The following is a 13,346-nucleotide window of genomic DNA, read 5'->3' as shown; positions in this document are numbered from 1 at the left end:
CAACTTGCCCCAAAGCCCCACTTTTCCTGAGTTAGAATTTAGTCACAGACAATAAAAAGGTGGTGTGGTTCCCTTCTTCCCTGCGGACAGTCCTGCTGAGTGGAAATGGGCTCCAAATGGTCTCTAACACTGCTCGCCCCAAGCCACTGCCTTTTAAAACACAGATCATTGGTAGAGCATTCTGGAAACTTCTCACTCTGTAAAAGAGAAATTTGTAACTTGGTCCAGATTTGAGATGACTGTACTTTCTCAGCATTTTGCTTCAGTTTGATCCAAATTTTACTGTTTCTAGTATATTTCTTCGTGGTGTATATTACTGGATTGTGGTCACTCTATATAATTTTAACCTAAAAATTTTACTTTTGGTTCTTTTTGTTTACAATGTTGGTTTTAAGGACTGAAATAATGTGCCTGATCTGCCATCTTTCCCAGAAACTTCTGATCATATTTTCAAAAAGTTTATTACGAACATTATTTTGATGCTGCCGTTTTCACTCAGAAAGTATTCTTTTTTTTTTTTTGAGACAGAGTCTCGCTTTTTCACCCAGGCTGGAGTGCAGTGGCTCAATCTCGGCTCACTGCAAGCTCCGCCTCCTGGGTTCACGCCATTCTCCTGCCTCAGCCTCTCCGAGTAGCTGGGACTACAGGCGCCCGCCACCACGCCCAGCTAATTTTTTGTGTTTTTAGTAGAGACGGGGTTTCACCGTGGTCTCGATCTCCTGACCTCGTGATCCGCCCGCCTCGGCCTCCCAAAGTGCTGGGATTACAAGCGTGAGCCACCGCGCCCGGCCACTTAGAAAGTATTCTAAAAGAAGCTGAACAGTTATTATTTATGAAAATAATGGCCATGATATTTTTGTAGTCCTATGAGGTCAGCAGGAACCTAGGAAACTTCAGATACTATATATTCTTTGGTTGGATGTGAAAAAAGGAACTAAGAAATTTAGTTGTTATTTCCTAAAATAAGACCAAACAACAGACTACCCCAGTGCAAAAAAGTTAAAATTAAGAGACTATTCTGTTGGATATATTACATATGCAAATAGGCTAATAATCAGGAATATAGGTTTATTTCATTAAAAAATAAAACAAACCAGACTCATCCCCCAAAGAGTACTTTATCCTTTAAAGCAGCAGCAATCACAAGGCACATATGTACAAAATACCTCAAGCAAAATAGAAACTGAACATTCAAAAAATACCTGTTGTTTAAAAAGATGTTGAAGACCATTTGAGTAATAAGAGCACAGATTATAAAAATGACAATTTTATTCTTCTACCTTTAACAAGAGAAGGAATGATGGCATAATATTTATATGCTATCTTGTGGCACATATAACAAACCTTTACACCACATAACCTGGTTTGCTAAAGAAAAAACAGGTAAAGTACTGCTTAAAAATGGTATTTTTAGTGCTTTCACATCTTTTGTAATCTAGAATTTGTAAGCTGAAAAGAAAAATTCTCTTTTTCCTTACCTTAGAAAAAGCCTGTAGTTACACGTCCCTAGGCAAACCCACCATACAAAAAAGGAATACATTTGAGATATTCTAAAATATAAAGGATATGATTTATATTCTGGGATCAACATAATAACCAACCCTCTTCCTAAAACAGATTAGAGGTGAACACATAAGAAATGTAAAGAAAGGTCAATTATATTAAAATAAAATAGCTTCTGATTTAAATTATTGCTCACTTAGGAAGTATAATGAATATTCTCTGGCTAAGGATGCTCAGATTAGAAATGGTGTGACATCAATATTTAATGTGTACAAAAGTTCTAGGATTCAAATACAATGCAAAGTTTATAATAATCACACAAAAAGTGTTCCTTTTAGCCACCACTTAGCTTCACACGACGAAGACTGGAAAATACGCGGTTTATTTAGATCTTCAACATAAATTTGTACCACATATGTTGAAGTGTTCCTCTTAGCTTTAATGTTGCTCAACATAAATTTGTACCACATATGTTGAAGTGTTCCTCTTAGCTTTAATGTTGCAGTCATTTTTCTAAGAAATACTAAGGAGTTAAGGAGTGCTTACTGAACCATTACTATTAGAAGGGAGGGAAGAGATACTGAAGCTCCAGTTTTAAACGACAACAAAAGAATATAAAATACTGGTATAAGAAAACATTTAAATAGTACTAAATGCACAATTTAAATATGTTATACACTGTCCTTAATTTTCCTCTTAAAAAAATCAGTTCCTGGGCTTTTAGATGTGTTTTCTTTTTAAAAAAAAATAAGCATCCTTCTCATGGTCACACAATTGGTCCATACTGACACCATTTGGTAACAATCCTATCAAAGATGCACATGTTCTTGCTCTCCTTCAGGCCCCTCCATGGCCAGCGGGAGTCTTGAGTCCTCTCTGCGTGCTGTGTGGCAGGAAGCCATGGTCCCGGGACTCTGCCTAGAGCAGGACGGCCTGGGCTACCTCCTTGATGGTGGACGCAGCTCTCTCCAGTTCTTCCTCTGTTTGTTCCACCGTGACCACAACCCGAATGCTGAGAACAGTAAAGGACACAAAGAATTATCTTTGTGGGCTAGGCACAGTGGCTCACGCCTGTAATCCCAGCACTTTGGAGGCCAAGGCAGGCGGATCACAAGGTCAGGAGATCGAGACCATCCTGGCTAACACAGTGAAACGCCATCTCTACTAAAAATACAAAAAAATTAGCTGGTGTGGTGGCGGGTGCCTGTAGTCCCAGCTACTTGGGAGGCTGAGGCAGGAGAATGGTGTGAACCTGGGAGGTGGAGCTTGCAGTGAGCCAAGATCGTGCCATTGCACTCCAGCCTGGGCGACAGAGTGAGACTCCGTTTCAAAAAAAAAACCCAAACAAACACAAAAAAGAATTATCTATGTGAGGTGAGGAACTGCACTCACGGTCAGCTATCTATGGCCTGAGAGCCAAATCCACTGCCTTCTATTTTGGTAAACAAACCTCTCCTGGCAGTCCTCCCAATAGGCCTGTCTATTCATGTACCTGCTGCCCACAGCCCCTTTCTCACTACTGTGGTAGGTGGGTTGCTGCAGCAGGGACTCTGCAGCCTGTAGGCCTCGGCCTACACCACCAGTGCACACCCAGTCAGAGTGAGTTTCCGTGGGCTCTGCCTCAGAGGCTGGGAAATAGCATCCTGTCCATCATGTACTGGCAGTGCCAGGCACAAAGCAGGAATTCCATCCTTCTCAAATCAACGACAGTTTGATTGTTCATATTTATGTCAATAGCAATGTGAAAGCTCTGTAATACTCTAAGGCATGGCAGAAATTTTCAAGTTTTCAGGAAATCAAAGAAATAATAGCTTGAAAGGACGATGCTACCTCTGTCCCCGAGTTCGTCTGCAAACATCTGCTTCATGCATCTGACACATATTTATTGAGCTGTACTATGCTGTGCATGGAGTCCTGAGGGCCAAAACCAGCACGGCTCCCGTCCTCATGCACCTACGGTCTTACTAACAAGTAAACACAGGATGTAGGATTACACCTTTGGATGAGTGCAATAAAAAATGAAGGGGGCAGCCCAGGCTGGAGTGCAATGGAGTGATCTCAGCTCACTGCAGCCTTGACCTCCTGGAACCAGGTGATTTTCCCACCTCAGCCTCCCAAGTAGCTGGGACCACGGGCGTGCACCACCATGCCTGGCTAATTTTTATAGAGATGGGGTTTCACCATGTTGCCCAGGCTGGTCTTGTACTCCTGGGCTCAAGTGATCTGCCCACCTCCGTCTCCCAGGTGCTGAGGTTACAGGTGTGGGCCACTGCACCTGGCTGAGAAGGGCAGGGTCTTTATGGTGCTCTGAGCTGCTACCAGAGTGATCTTCCAAATCCTGATCTGGCACTGTGGGCCAGCAGAGCATTCAAACTCCCCGGTGGGCTCTCCTGCAGCCTCCCTGACTTGGCACCTGGCCTCAGGACCCTTCTCTCCAGCTCTTCTGCGGCTTGCACTCTGTACTCCCAGATGAACCTGGAGGTCTCCAAGCCACTGAAAACTCTGAGCAAAGCACACAGCACCTCATCTGCTGGAAAGCCACGATGCCCACAAGATGCCCGACACACACACTTCTCCAGTTTTGGTGTAGACATCACCTGCTCTCAAAAGCCTGAGCAATGCCCCAGGGCAGAAATGACCATGTCCATGCCCCCTGCTGTGACTGCCGGGCCCAGTGCTGTGGTGGGATGGCCAACTCCTTGGACTACCTCGTAGGTGCTTTGTGAACAGAATCCAGTCTCCTTAAAAGTAAGACATTAGTCTTTTACTTTTGGTGTTTCTTCTTGATGCTGTACATTTTCCCCACTGTTGCTTGTTTTTTCCTGAATGTTAGTGAGTGTTGCTGACTGAAGGAGCAGCAGAGGCGCATGCCCACCCCCACCCCACACTGCTGATCTTCCCTGCAGGACGGTCCTTGTGGCAGGAACTCCTGGTATGGCATGTGCCACCTTTCAGATGTGGCAGATATGAGCTGATGGAAACCCAGTTTGCCCAAGTTCATTCCTGGGCTCCCAGACATTTCTCTGAGTTAACTGAGAGGGTACTCAGTGAGTCCTCAGGAGCTTTTCAGTTAAAATTTAAAAAACTTCTAGTTTAAGAGCAGAAAACAGGTAATGTACCATATTTTAATGACAGATATTCTTCCGTAGCCTATGATAGTCTTTCAAAATTTTTCAAAAGATATTTCATAGAGCTCAGAGTAGCGGAAAAAAATAAGGTCATATAATGTCAACCGACCTGGGAGGAGGGAGACACTTCTCTTCTTTCTCCAAGTAGCGCGCCTGAGTTAATGCAATACTTCTGTTCATGCACTGTAGGAAGATAAAGAAGACATCTGCAACCTGGACTTCAGACACGGTGGTAATTAAACTGGGGGAATGCTGAAATCCTGCAACGGTAGCTTTAATTCACTTTTCCAATTATAATTGCTAGAAGGTATCACCAAAATACTAAACCACCACCTTGGCAGCACTGTCCACAGACCTTTCTGCAACGACCAATACCTCTGTTGTGTAGTGCTCAGCAGTCGCCATGAGCCCTGTGTGCCTGCTGAGCACACGGAGATGTGGCTGGTGCTCCTGAGAGGTCACAGTGGCACCTTTTCTTATTTCCACTTAGTTTAAATTCAAACAGCCATAGCTAGCTAGTGGCTACCATTTAGACAAAGCAATTAGCACATGAGGAAGTGGTGCAAGCAAAGTCCTGCAGGCTGGACTTACGACCACCACCACCAGTAGGACTGCGTCAGAGAAAAACCATTGCACTTCAGATATTAGGAAAAACAACGTCCACATGTGGCATCTGGGCATGGTGCCGCTGGGCACTGCAGAGTCTGGCATTAACAAAGTTTTAAGCAGCTTTCCTATAAACCATCTGTCAACACTAAGAAAAAATGAAAACAATCTCTACTAAAATAAAGAAAGCACAAACACCAGAGTAAGGTAATAGGCTACAGGGGTTTCTTTCTGGAGTGATGAAAAAGTTTTGGAGTGAGATAGTAATGGTTGCACAACCTGCTGAATGTATGATACTAAAAGCCACTTAACGATGTACTTCAATAGGGTGAATTTTATGGTATGTGGTATGTGAGTTATATTAAAAAAAATAGCAACAGAGCAAAGGGCAGTGTAAAGGAAAGAACAATTATCCCATGTGTCTGGCAGTAAAAGTATCTGCCTGAAGAGGGGTCACATCGTAGGCTGCGAGGAAGAGATGGAAAAACCATACTAGGCAATGACAACAGCCTCCCGCTGACTCTAGGCTCTGGAAGTGTACTTGGAAAAGTGAACTCCTGCAAACATCTGGACTGGCTCTGTTTCTAGCCCTGGCTGGTTAAGAGACATTATAAACAATAGCTCAGTTTGTAAAAACAATGTCCTGTTGAGCAACTCAACGTAAACTTGGCAAAGCCTCTCAGATCTACAAAGCTTAAATAAGAGTTATACCAGCATGGTTCTTTTCTCTCCTTCAAATATTGAAAAGATGAGGGGAGTGGGACAAAAGATTCGGAAGATTTTAAAAATGGAAGCTGTGATGATGCACAGCAGAAAGATATATGTATTGTTTCTATCAATGAAGTTTCTAGATAGTATCGTTCCCTACCCCAGATTGTTCTCTTCTCACTCAACTCTCAAGAGGATTTCCTTAAGAGAGCCAGTATCAAACCAGGCCCACAGACAGGAGTTTGGGATCTGTGAGCTGTCCACAGACTTTTCATTTCCTCTTTCATTATGTGGCTAATCCCTGTAAGCATAGTATTTTAATACTGAGTTGCTTCGTTCGCACGTCCTCCTCTGCGTCTCTTTGGTACAAAGCAGTAGTAAGACTTTAGCTGTTGCTATCTAATGAAAAGAGAACAGAGGTGGATTTACTATGCAATGAATACACTGGCATCTGAAGAAGGCGACTGTCCCTCAACATGAAGCATGTGTGGACAACTGTCCTGATGCAGTTTGAGAAGAGACTCAGTGAGAAGGGCGGAGCCATCACTCAGACCCAACACCAGCGCATGCAGCTCATGAACCTGCTCTGCGAACACGGCTCTCAGCTGTCCTGCTGGGACAAGTCCATTGAAAAAAACAAACTCACCTGCCTCATAAAGGTAATGAAATGAATGGGAATTTTCCTGGCTTGTCCATTTAGTTTGTATTTAATGTATAAATGTGTTTTAGTTTTCCATTTGTATGAGAACTCTAATCACAAAGGTGTCATACTTACTTTTGTGTTTGTCTGTATTTAAGGAACGTTACAATACAAACAATGAGGCAGTAAAGCAGGCAGTGGGATGTTTTTCCCTGTCGAGAGAGTCTTCATGTCCACAGAGTTGTGCCTGAGGGGACATCAGCTGCATCTCCTCACCTCACAAGATAAGTAGCTCCAGCCTGATCATTCATAATCTGACATGTTTCCTTAGGAAGCTCAGATCCTGGGGCTTTTTATTTATTTTTTAATGTAATTGACTCTAGAAGGCCACAAATTTTATGAAGTTCTCCACAAATCTGCTATTCCAGATTATGTGGCTCAAACATTTGGGACATAGGACAGCTGAAGCCAGCTAGGCAGCAGAGGCTGCCTGCACACCCGGTCTGTATACTGCACAGCCATGTGGCCTAGAAGAGCCTGACTGAGAGGCTGTCTAGGCAGATGAGGCTCAGGACAGGGCTTGGCCTAGGAAAGGCACGTGATGGGTGGTAGCTGCCATTATGACCCCAGAAACCTAGTAGCATCGCACATAGCTACAGCCTCTGGACAAGGAAGCAGAATCATGCCCATTTTCATTCTCAAATACATACTAGGTATATGTTAGATTTTTCTCAAAGCAGCAGCAGCAGCCCACATAAAAGTCCAGATTCTTCTGAAAGCAGATGTCCAGCATCCCAGGACTTGGAAGAGGGGTGCGGGGTGGGTGGCATCCCACTGCCCCTCCTGAGTCCTTCCTGCCCAGGTTACTCCGCTGCTCTTCCTCCCCACTCCCCCTTTTTGTGTGTGTGTGTGTGTGTGTTTTTTTTTTGAGACGGAGTCTTGCTCTTTCGCCCAGGCCAGAGTGCAGTGGCGCGATCTCGGCTCACTGCAAGCTCCGCCTCCCGGGTTCACGCCATTCTCCTGCCTCAGCCTCCCGAGTAGCTGGGACTACAGGCGCCCACCACCACGCCCGGCCAATTTTTGTATTTTTAGTAGAGACGGGGTTTCACCGTGTTAGCCAGGATGGTCTCGATCTCCCGACCTCGTGATCCGCCCGCCTCGGCCTCCCAAAGTGCTGGGATTACAGGCGTGAGCCACCGCGCCCGGCCCTTCCTCCCCCTTTTAAAGAAACTTCTGTTGGCTCTGAACCACTGTAAACCCGCGTGCCCAGGGCAGCAAGCACTCTGGAGGGGCAGTGCTACTGGATGAAAAGGGGCAAGCGGTTTTCCACTGGTGACGTGCTTCTTAGACAATTAGTAGTAAAATAACTTTTGGAAGACAAATAAATTTAAATAAATCTCCCCAAATTAGGCATGTTATAAAAAGTGGTCTTCCTTTCCGTTTACAAGAGCATCGTGACTGTGAGTGGACTGTCCCTGAGCTGTGCTGCGGGGACAGCCAGCCGTCCAGGAATGTGTGCGATGCCCACACACAATGCCTCCCCCAACTACATATAGGAAAGCCTGGCTTTGTAAAATGGTGAGCAAGTGAGTTTTCTGCAAGGCTAATTTTTCAGCAGAGGCCAAGTATACTTAAATGCAAAGTGGTACAAAACAAGAGTGTCTTTGGAGGGAGCCACATATTGACCCAACGGGAGGGCCTGCTGCCTGTTACCATGGCCAGAAGCTAGGAAGGACCTGGAAGATTAGGATTCCATGTCAAGAGCGGGTCACCAGCATCTTCCTTTCTACCCTCTTCTCTCTCAGGGCAAAGAGACTTTTCTTAAAAATTAACATTAAAAAACTGCTTGGGGCAAGGGCAGAAGTGGTGTTGGGGGACTGCCTCAAGTCAGTGGATACTTACTTGATCTACAATTTCCTGAAGCAGTCTGACATCTTGCTCGCGAGACCCAGTGCTCTCTTCCAGTTGTAGGTGAAAGGCTGGAGAAAGGGACTCCCCCACCACTTTTAATCCAGAAATGCTGAAGAAGGGAAACACACACACAGCCGTAAGTCCCTTCCAGGCTCGAAGATCGCTCACGGGGAAATAATGTTAGAAGTCCGCAATGTCAAGGCACAGTGAACGTACAGAAGCTTGCGACTGACGGGAAGCATCGTTCCAATTCCAACAAAGAAAGGGAAACGAGGCACTCTGGGCAGTGCTTCCTCATCTAAAAAAGTCTGCCTGTGATGTGGCTTCCTGAGTGCAGGACCGGCTCTCGTGGCCCCAGCCTCCCACCAGGGAGTCTGTGCCTCCTTACAGGCCCTCCGGGCCCCACCGTGGCCTGTCATTCCCTTGCCATGTGCTCCCTCACCCCCGATGTTTGTTCTTCCCTGTGCTGGCTGCACGTGCCGGGGCCCAGCTCCAGCACTGCCTGCTGCTGGGGCCTTCTTCATCACCCACTTTAGGGAAGGCTCTGCTCCACCATTTGCTATTTTTCCATACTGTCTGGATCCTTCACAAGCTACTCACTACAGTTTATATTATGATTCCTTGCTTATTATCTATGTCTTTAGTTTTTATTTTGTCTCTCATAAATTACAGGGATGATTTCTGACATTAACAGTATTATACCCCATCTCTACAAATACAGCAAAAACAAAAACAAACAAACAAAAAAAACTGGCCGAGTGTGGTGGCTTGTGCCTGTAGTCCCAGCTACTTGGGAAGCTCAGGTGGGAGGATCGCTTGAACTCAGGAGGTCAAGGTTGCAGTGAGCTGAGATTGTGCCACTACACTCCAGCTTGGGTGACAGAGCAAAACTCTGTCTCAAAGAAAAACCCAACAAATACCAAACATACATTATATTTTGACTAACAGCAGTATGTTTCGATAGAAAAATGTCCTTATTTGCATGTTAAGTTTTAGATTTTACTTGGATTAAAATTATTTTCTTTTTACTTAGGATTAACAGCACAAAAATCTGTAGCTTCTCAGGGAGAAAGATAGATCTTTAGGGGCCAAATCCTGTATTTTTAAATTAAATTAAATTTAATCCTGTATTTTTACTACAGCTGCCATGAGATGCTATGCCATATTACTATTATTATCATTATTTTTGAGATGGCATCTCGCTCTGTCGCTCAGCCTGGCTGGAGGGCAGTGGCACGATCTCGGCTACTATCTAGTCAGGTTCATTTAAAGTCTATTTTATCCTATAACAACAAATATTATTTGATTTTTGACCTACCTCCTAGGACACAAATGTGATATATGTCTATTTGACACTGAGCTAAACATTTTAGATTCCTTTCATTTAGTTTGTTTCACCCAAAACGATTTGTTTTTCCCTCAGAATGAAATGACAATAAAAAGTACTAGGTAGCACAACTGAATCTTCCCAGTTTAGGACTCAACAAGCCTTTACAGAATGACTACTGCGTGTCACAATAATGTGAATTCTGGAAACTCATCTGACCTGGCCTTGGAACATTATTAATTAGTGTCTCCTTTCTTTAAATATAATACATCATGCTAGATCTGTCAATAAAGCAGGCTACAGGTCTGAATCATGGAATCTTGGGCATGTGGAATGTGGGGGAACCTTCTAGATTAGTTCTTTACTAATGTAGAAACTAAGCAATACACTTTGAAAACCCATTTCCTGTGTAAATTCTGACCATGTTAAACGCATATATCAAGTATCTTTTCTTTTTTTACAGGTCATGTATTCTCACAGTATTAAAAAATTGCTTTCAGTCAGGTGTGGTGGCTCACGCCTGTAATCCCAGCACTTTGGGAGGCCAAGGCAGGTAGATCACCTGAGGTCAGGAGTTCGAGACCAACCTGGCGAACATGGTGAAACCCTGTCTCTACTAAAAACATAAAAATTAGCCAGGTGTGGTGGTGGGCACCTGTAATCCCAGCTACTCGGGAGGCTCAGGTAGTATAATCACTTGAACCTGGGAGGTAGAGGTTGCAGTGAGCTGAGATCACGCCACTGCACTCCAGCCTGGGCAACAAAAGCAAGACTCTTGTCTCAAAAACAAAAACAAAAAACAAAAAACAAAAACAACAAAAAAACTGCCTCCCAAATAGCATTTCATATGAATCGAATGGCCTCAATTTTCCTCAAGAAATACAAGGCGTGATGGCTCACACCTATAATCCCAGTACTTTGGGATGCCAAGGTTGGGGGGATCACGAGGTCAGGAGTTCAAGATCAGCCTGACCAACATGGTGAAACCCCGTCTCTACTAAAAATACAAAAATTAGCCAGGTGTGGTGGCTCGTGCCTGTAATCCCAGCTACTCAGGAGGCTGAGACAGGAAAATCGCTTGAATCTGGGAGGTGGAGGTTGCAGTGAGCTGAGATCGTGCCACTGTGCTCCAGCCTGAGTGACAGAGCAAGACTCTGTCTCAAAAGAGAAAGAAAAAAAAAAAAGAAAAGAAAAGAAAAGAAATACAGGGCACCTGAGGTCCAAATCTAACTTGTGCTTTTTAATCAAATGGTCTCATCTCACATGCTGGTGAGAGAAGGAATTAAACAAAATGCCCTGTCTCTGGTTGCCTAGATGCTGAATGTCAGATGAGTTTAATTAAAACCAAATGGACAGAGTTGTAGCTTGAGTTCAGAGAAGCCGTGTTTCAGAGTCTATTACACTACTCTTTAACAAGAGACTTTGCCAAACATATCATCTTATCCCAGTGGATAAAGGAGCACTGGGCTAGCTCCCAGGGACAGAGCAATCACCAAGGTAGCCACGGTCTCCACTGTGTGCTTACAGTCTACAGGGAGAACCTGACACCAATAACTATCTCTATTACGATGAAAACAGAGGCAAACCAGCATACGATGTTGGTTTCCTTCCTCTCCCAAACTCAATCTCAGAGATGAGAGAAGTGAGAAATTAGAGAAAAATTGAACAAAAAAATTATTCCGAACTAAACATTGAAGATACTGCCTTTGAAAATATTTATCTTTAATATATTTATTGGAAACTAAGCAATAAAACCAAAAGCTAAATGTAAGAAGCTCAAGAAGAGTAAGAACACAGTGCAATGAGACAGTGCATAAAGATAAGAAAACACACTATGATGAAAACACACATAACCAGATTTATATAAATAAAAAGTTAAAATAACATAGATATATGAGAGAGAATCAACAACTATTCCCAAACCAAAGGCCCCAAGCCCAGATGGCCGTAAAGTGGGAGACCTACTCTCAACTTTTGAAGAAACGATCAAGCCTTGTTTTACTCAGTGCTTCCATGAAGCAGAAAGAGTGGAAAATAGCTACATCATCTACTGAAGCTACCCTAACGCTGACTCCTATGTTACGTAAAGTTGGTACAGGGTTATAGATCCATTTAAATTTTAAACATAGATATAAAAAGTCAAATTAAAATATTAGCTAAATAAATCTAACAGTGTAGAAAAAGATATTATAATGAAGTAACGGTTTTCTCAAGAATGCAAGGATGGTGTAACATCACAAAATATTTCAATGTAATTCAGCCATAAAACAAATTTATGACTTACCTTAATAGATGTAAAAAAAAAAAAAATGAATAAAGTTCAACATCTATTTATGATTTTAAAAAAAGGCCTTCAAATTTAGGAATCATGTAGCCAGGTGCAGTGGTACGCGCCTGTAGTCCCAACTAGTTGGGAGGTGAAGGCAGGAGGATTGCTTGAGTCCAGGAGTTTGAGGCTATAGTGTGTCGACTAAATCTGTGAATAGCCACTGCACTCCGGCCTGGGCAACATAGCACAATCCTGTCTCTTAAAAAAAACCACAAAACAAAACAAAACTAGGAATAATTCGTAAAAGCTACTCCCCAAAAACCCACAGCATGATGTTTTATACTTAATGAAGAAGTGCTTCTATACTGGGAATAAGGAAAGAATGTTTGCTATTATTGCCACTGTTCAATACAGCTTAGGGACTCAGACCAAAGCAATAAAATAAGAAAATGAACTAAGATGTAAAAGCATTAGGAAGGAAAGACAGAACACCATTATTGCAGACAACAGGACTTCCATGCACATCATCATAACAGAATGAAACAACTACTGGAAATACTAAGAGTTTAGAAAGACTCCTGGATATAAGGTCAGTTTAGAGAAAATAATAATGTTCTTATGAATCAGCAATAATCAAGTAGAAAATATAACAGAAAAGACAACCCCATTCATAACGGCAACAAAATCTATAGGATGTCTGAAAATTCCCTTTAAAGGTTCCATAAAGGTACAAGGGCTTTATAGGAATTCCATTAAAGGACACAAAGGGAGATTTAAATAGAGAGCTCATGTTCATGGATGACATTTCCTTCCACATTCATCAGAAAATTTAATGCAGTTCCAATGAAGAGTCTAGCAGTAATTTTGGAGAAACCCGTATGCCAAAACAGTGATGAAAACAGACACCAGTGATAAACCTGTATTCCAAAACAGTGACAAAAACAGACAAAATCAAGAGTCTGAGGAATGAGCAAATATACCAATGGAATGGAAGAGAGAGTTTAGAAACACATCTAGGTACAAATGGGAACCTGGTATAGGATAGAGTACGGCCAACCGGTAGGAGAAAGGATGTTTTATACTTAGCCAGATGTTATTCAGAAATTGATCTCAGTAATCTTAAACTGAAATAGTCTTCTCCTGACCAATTTCTTTCTCCAGCCACAATCTTGTTTCTCAGTTCCTCTTCAGAGAAAAACTCCTCAAAACAGTCATCTAGGCCGTGTCCACCTGTCTGGAACCTCCTTCAGCCAG

The 13,346-nt window shown here is 43.0% G+C and overlaps 1 protein-coding gene across 4 annotated transcripts in view; it reads right to left on the bottom strand.

Annotated features, from left to right (window-relative positions):
• Positions 1 to 1,051: 1,051 nt before the first annotated feature.
• Positions 1,052 to 13,346, bottom strand: part of LOC101176191 (serine palmitoyltransferase 1) — a 77,923-nt gene continuing 65,628 nt past the window's right edge. For 2 of the 4 annotated variants that reach the window (XM_030805343.1, XM_030805435.1), the window contains 3 exons: positions 8,488 to 8,605; positions 4,741 to 4,814; positions 1,958 to 2,515 (listed from right to left, as the gene is read on the bottom strand). In XM_030805343.1, the coding sequence (XP_030661203.1) occupies positions 2,422 to 2,515; positions 4,741 to 4,814; positions 8,488 to 8,605 (286 nt within the window). In that variant the 3' untranslated portion in view covers positions 1,958 to 2,421. The other 2 variants (XR_004028427.1, XM_030805492.1) reach the window with 2 other exon arrangements.

Source organism: Nomascus leucogenys, chromosome 1a (genome assembly GCF_006542625.1).
Source record: "Nomascus leucogenys isolate Asia chromosome 1a, Asia_NLE_v1, whole genome shotgun sequence".
Taxonomy (NCBI): Eukaryota; Metazoa; Chordata; class Mammalia; order Primates; family Hylobatidae; genus Nomascus; species Nomascus leucogenys.
This window is presented reverse-complemented; position numbering and strand designations above follow the sequence as displayed.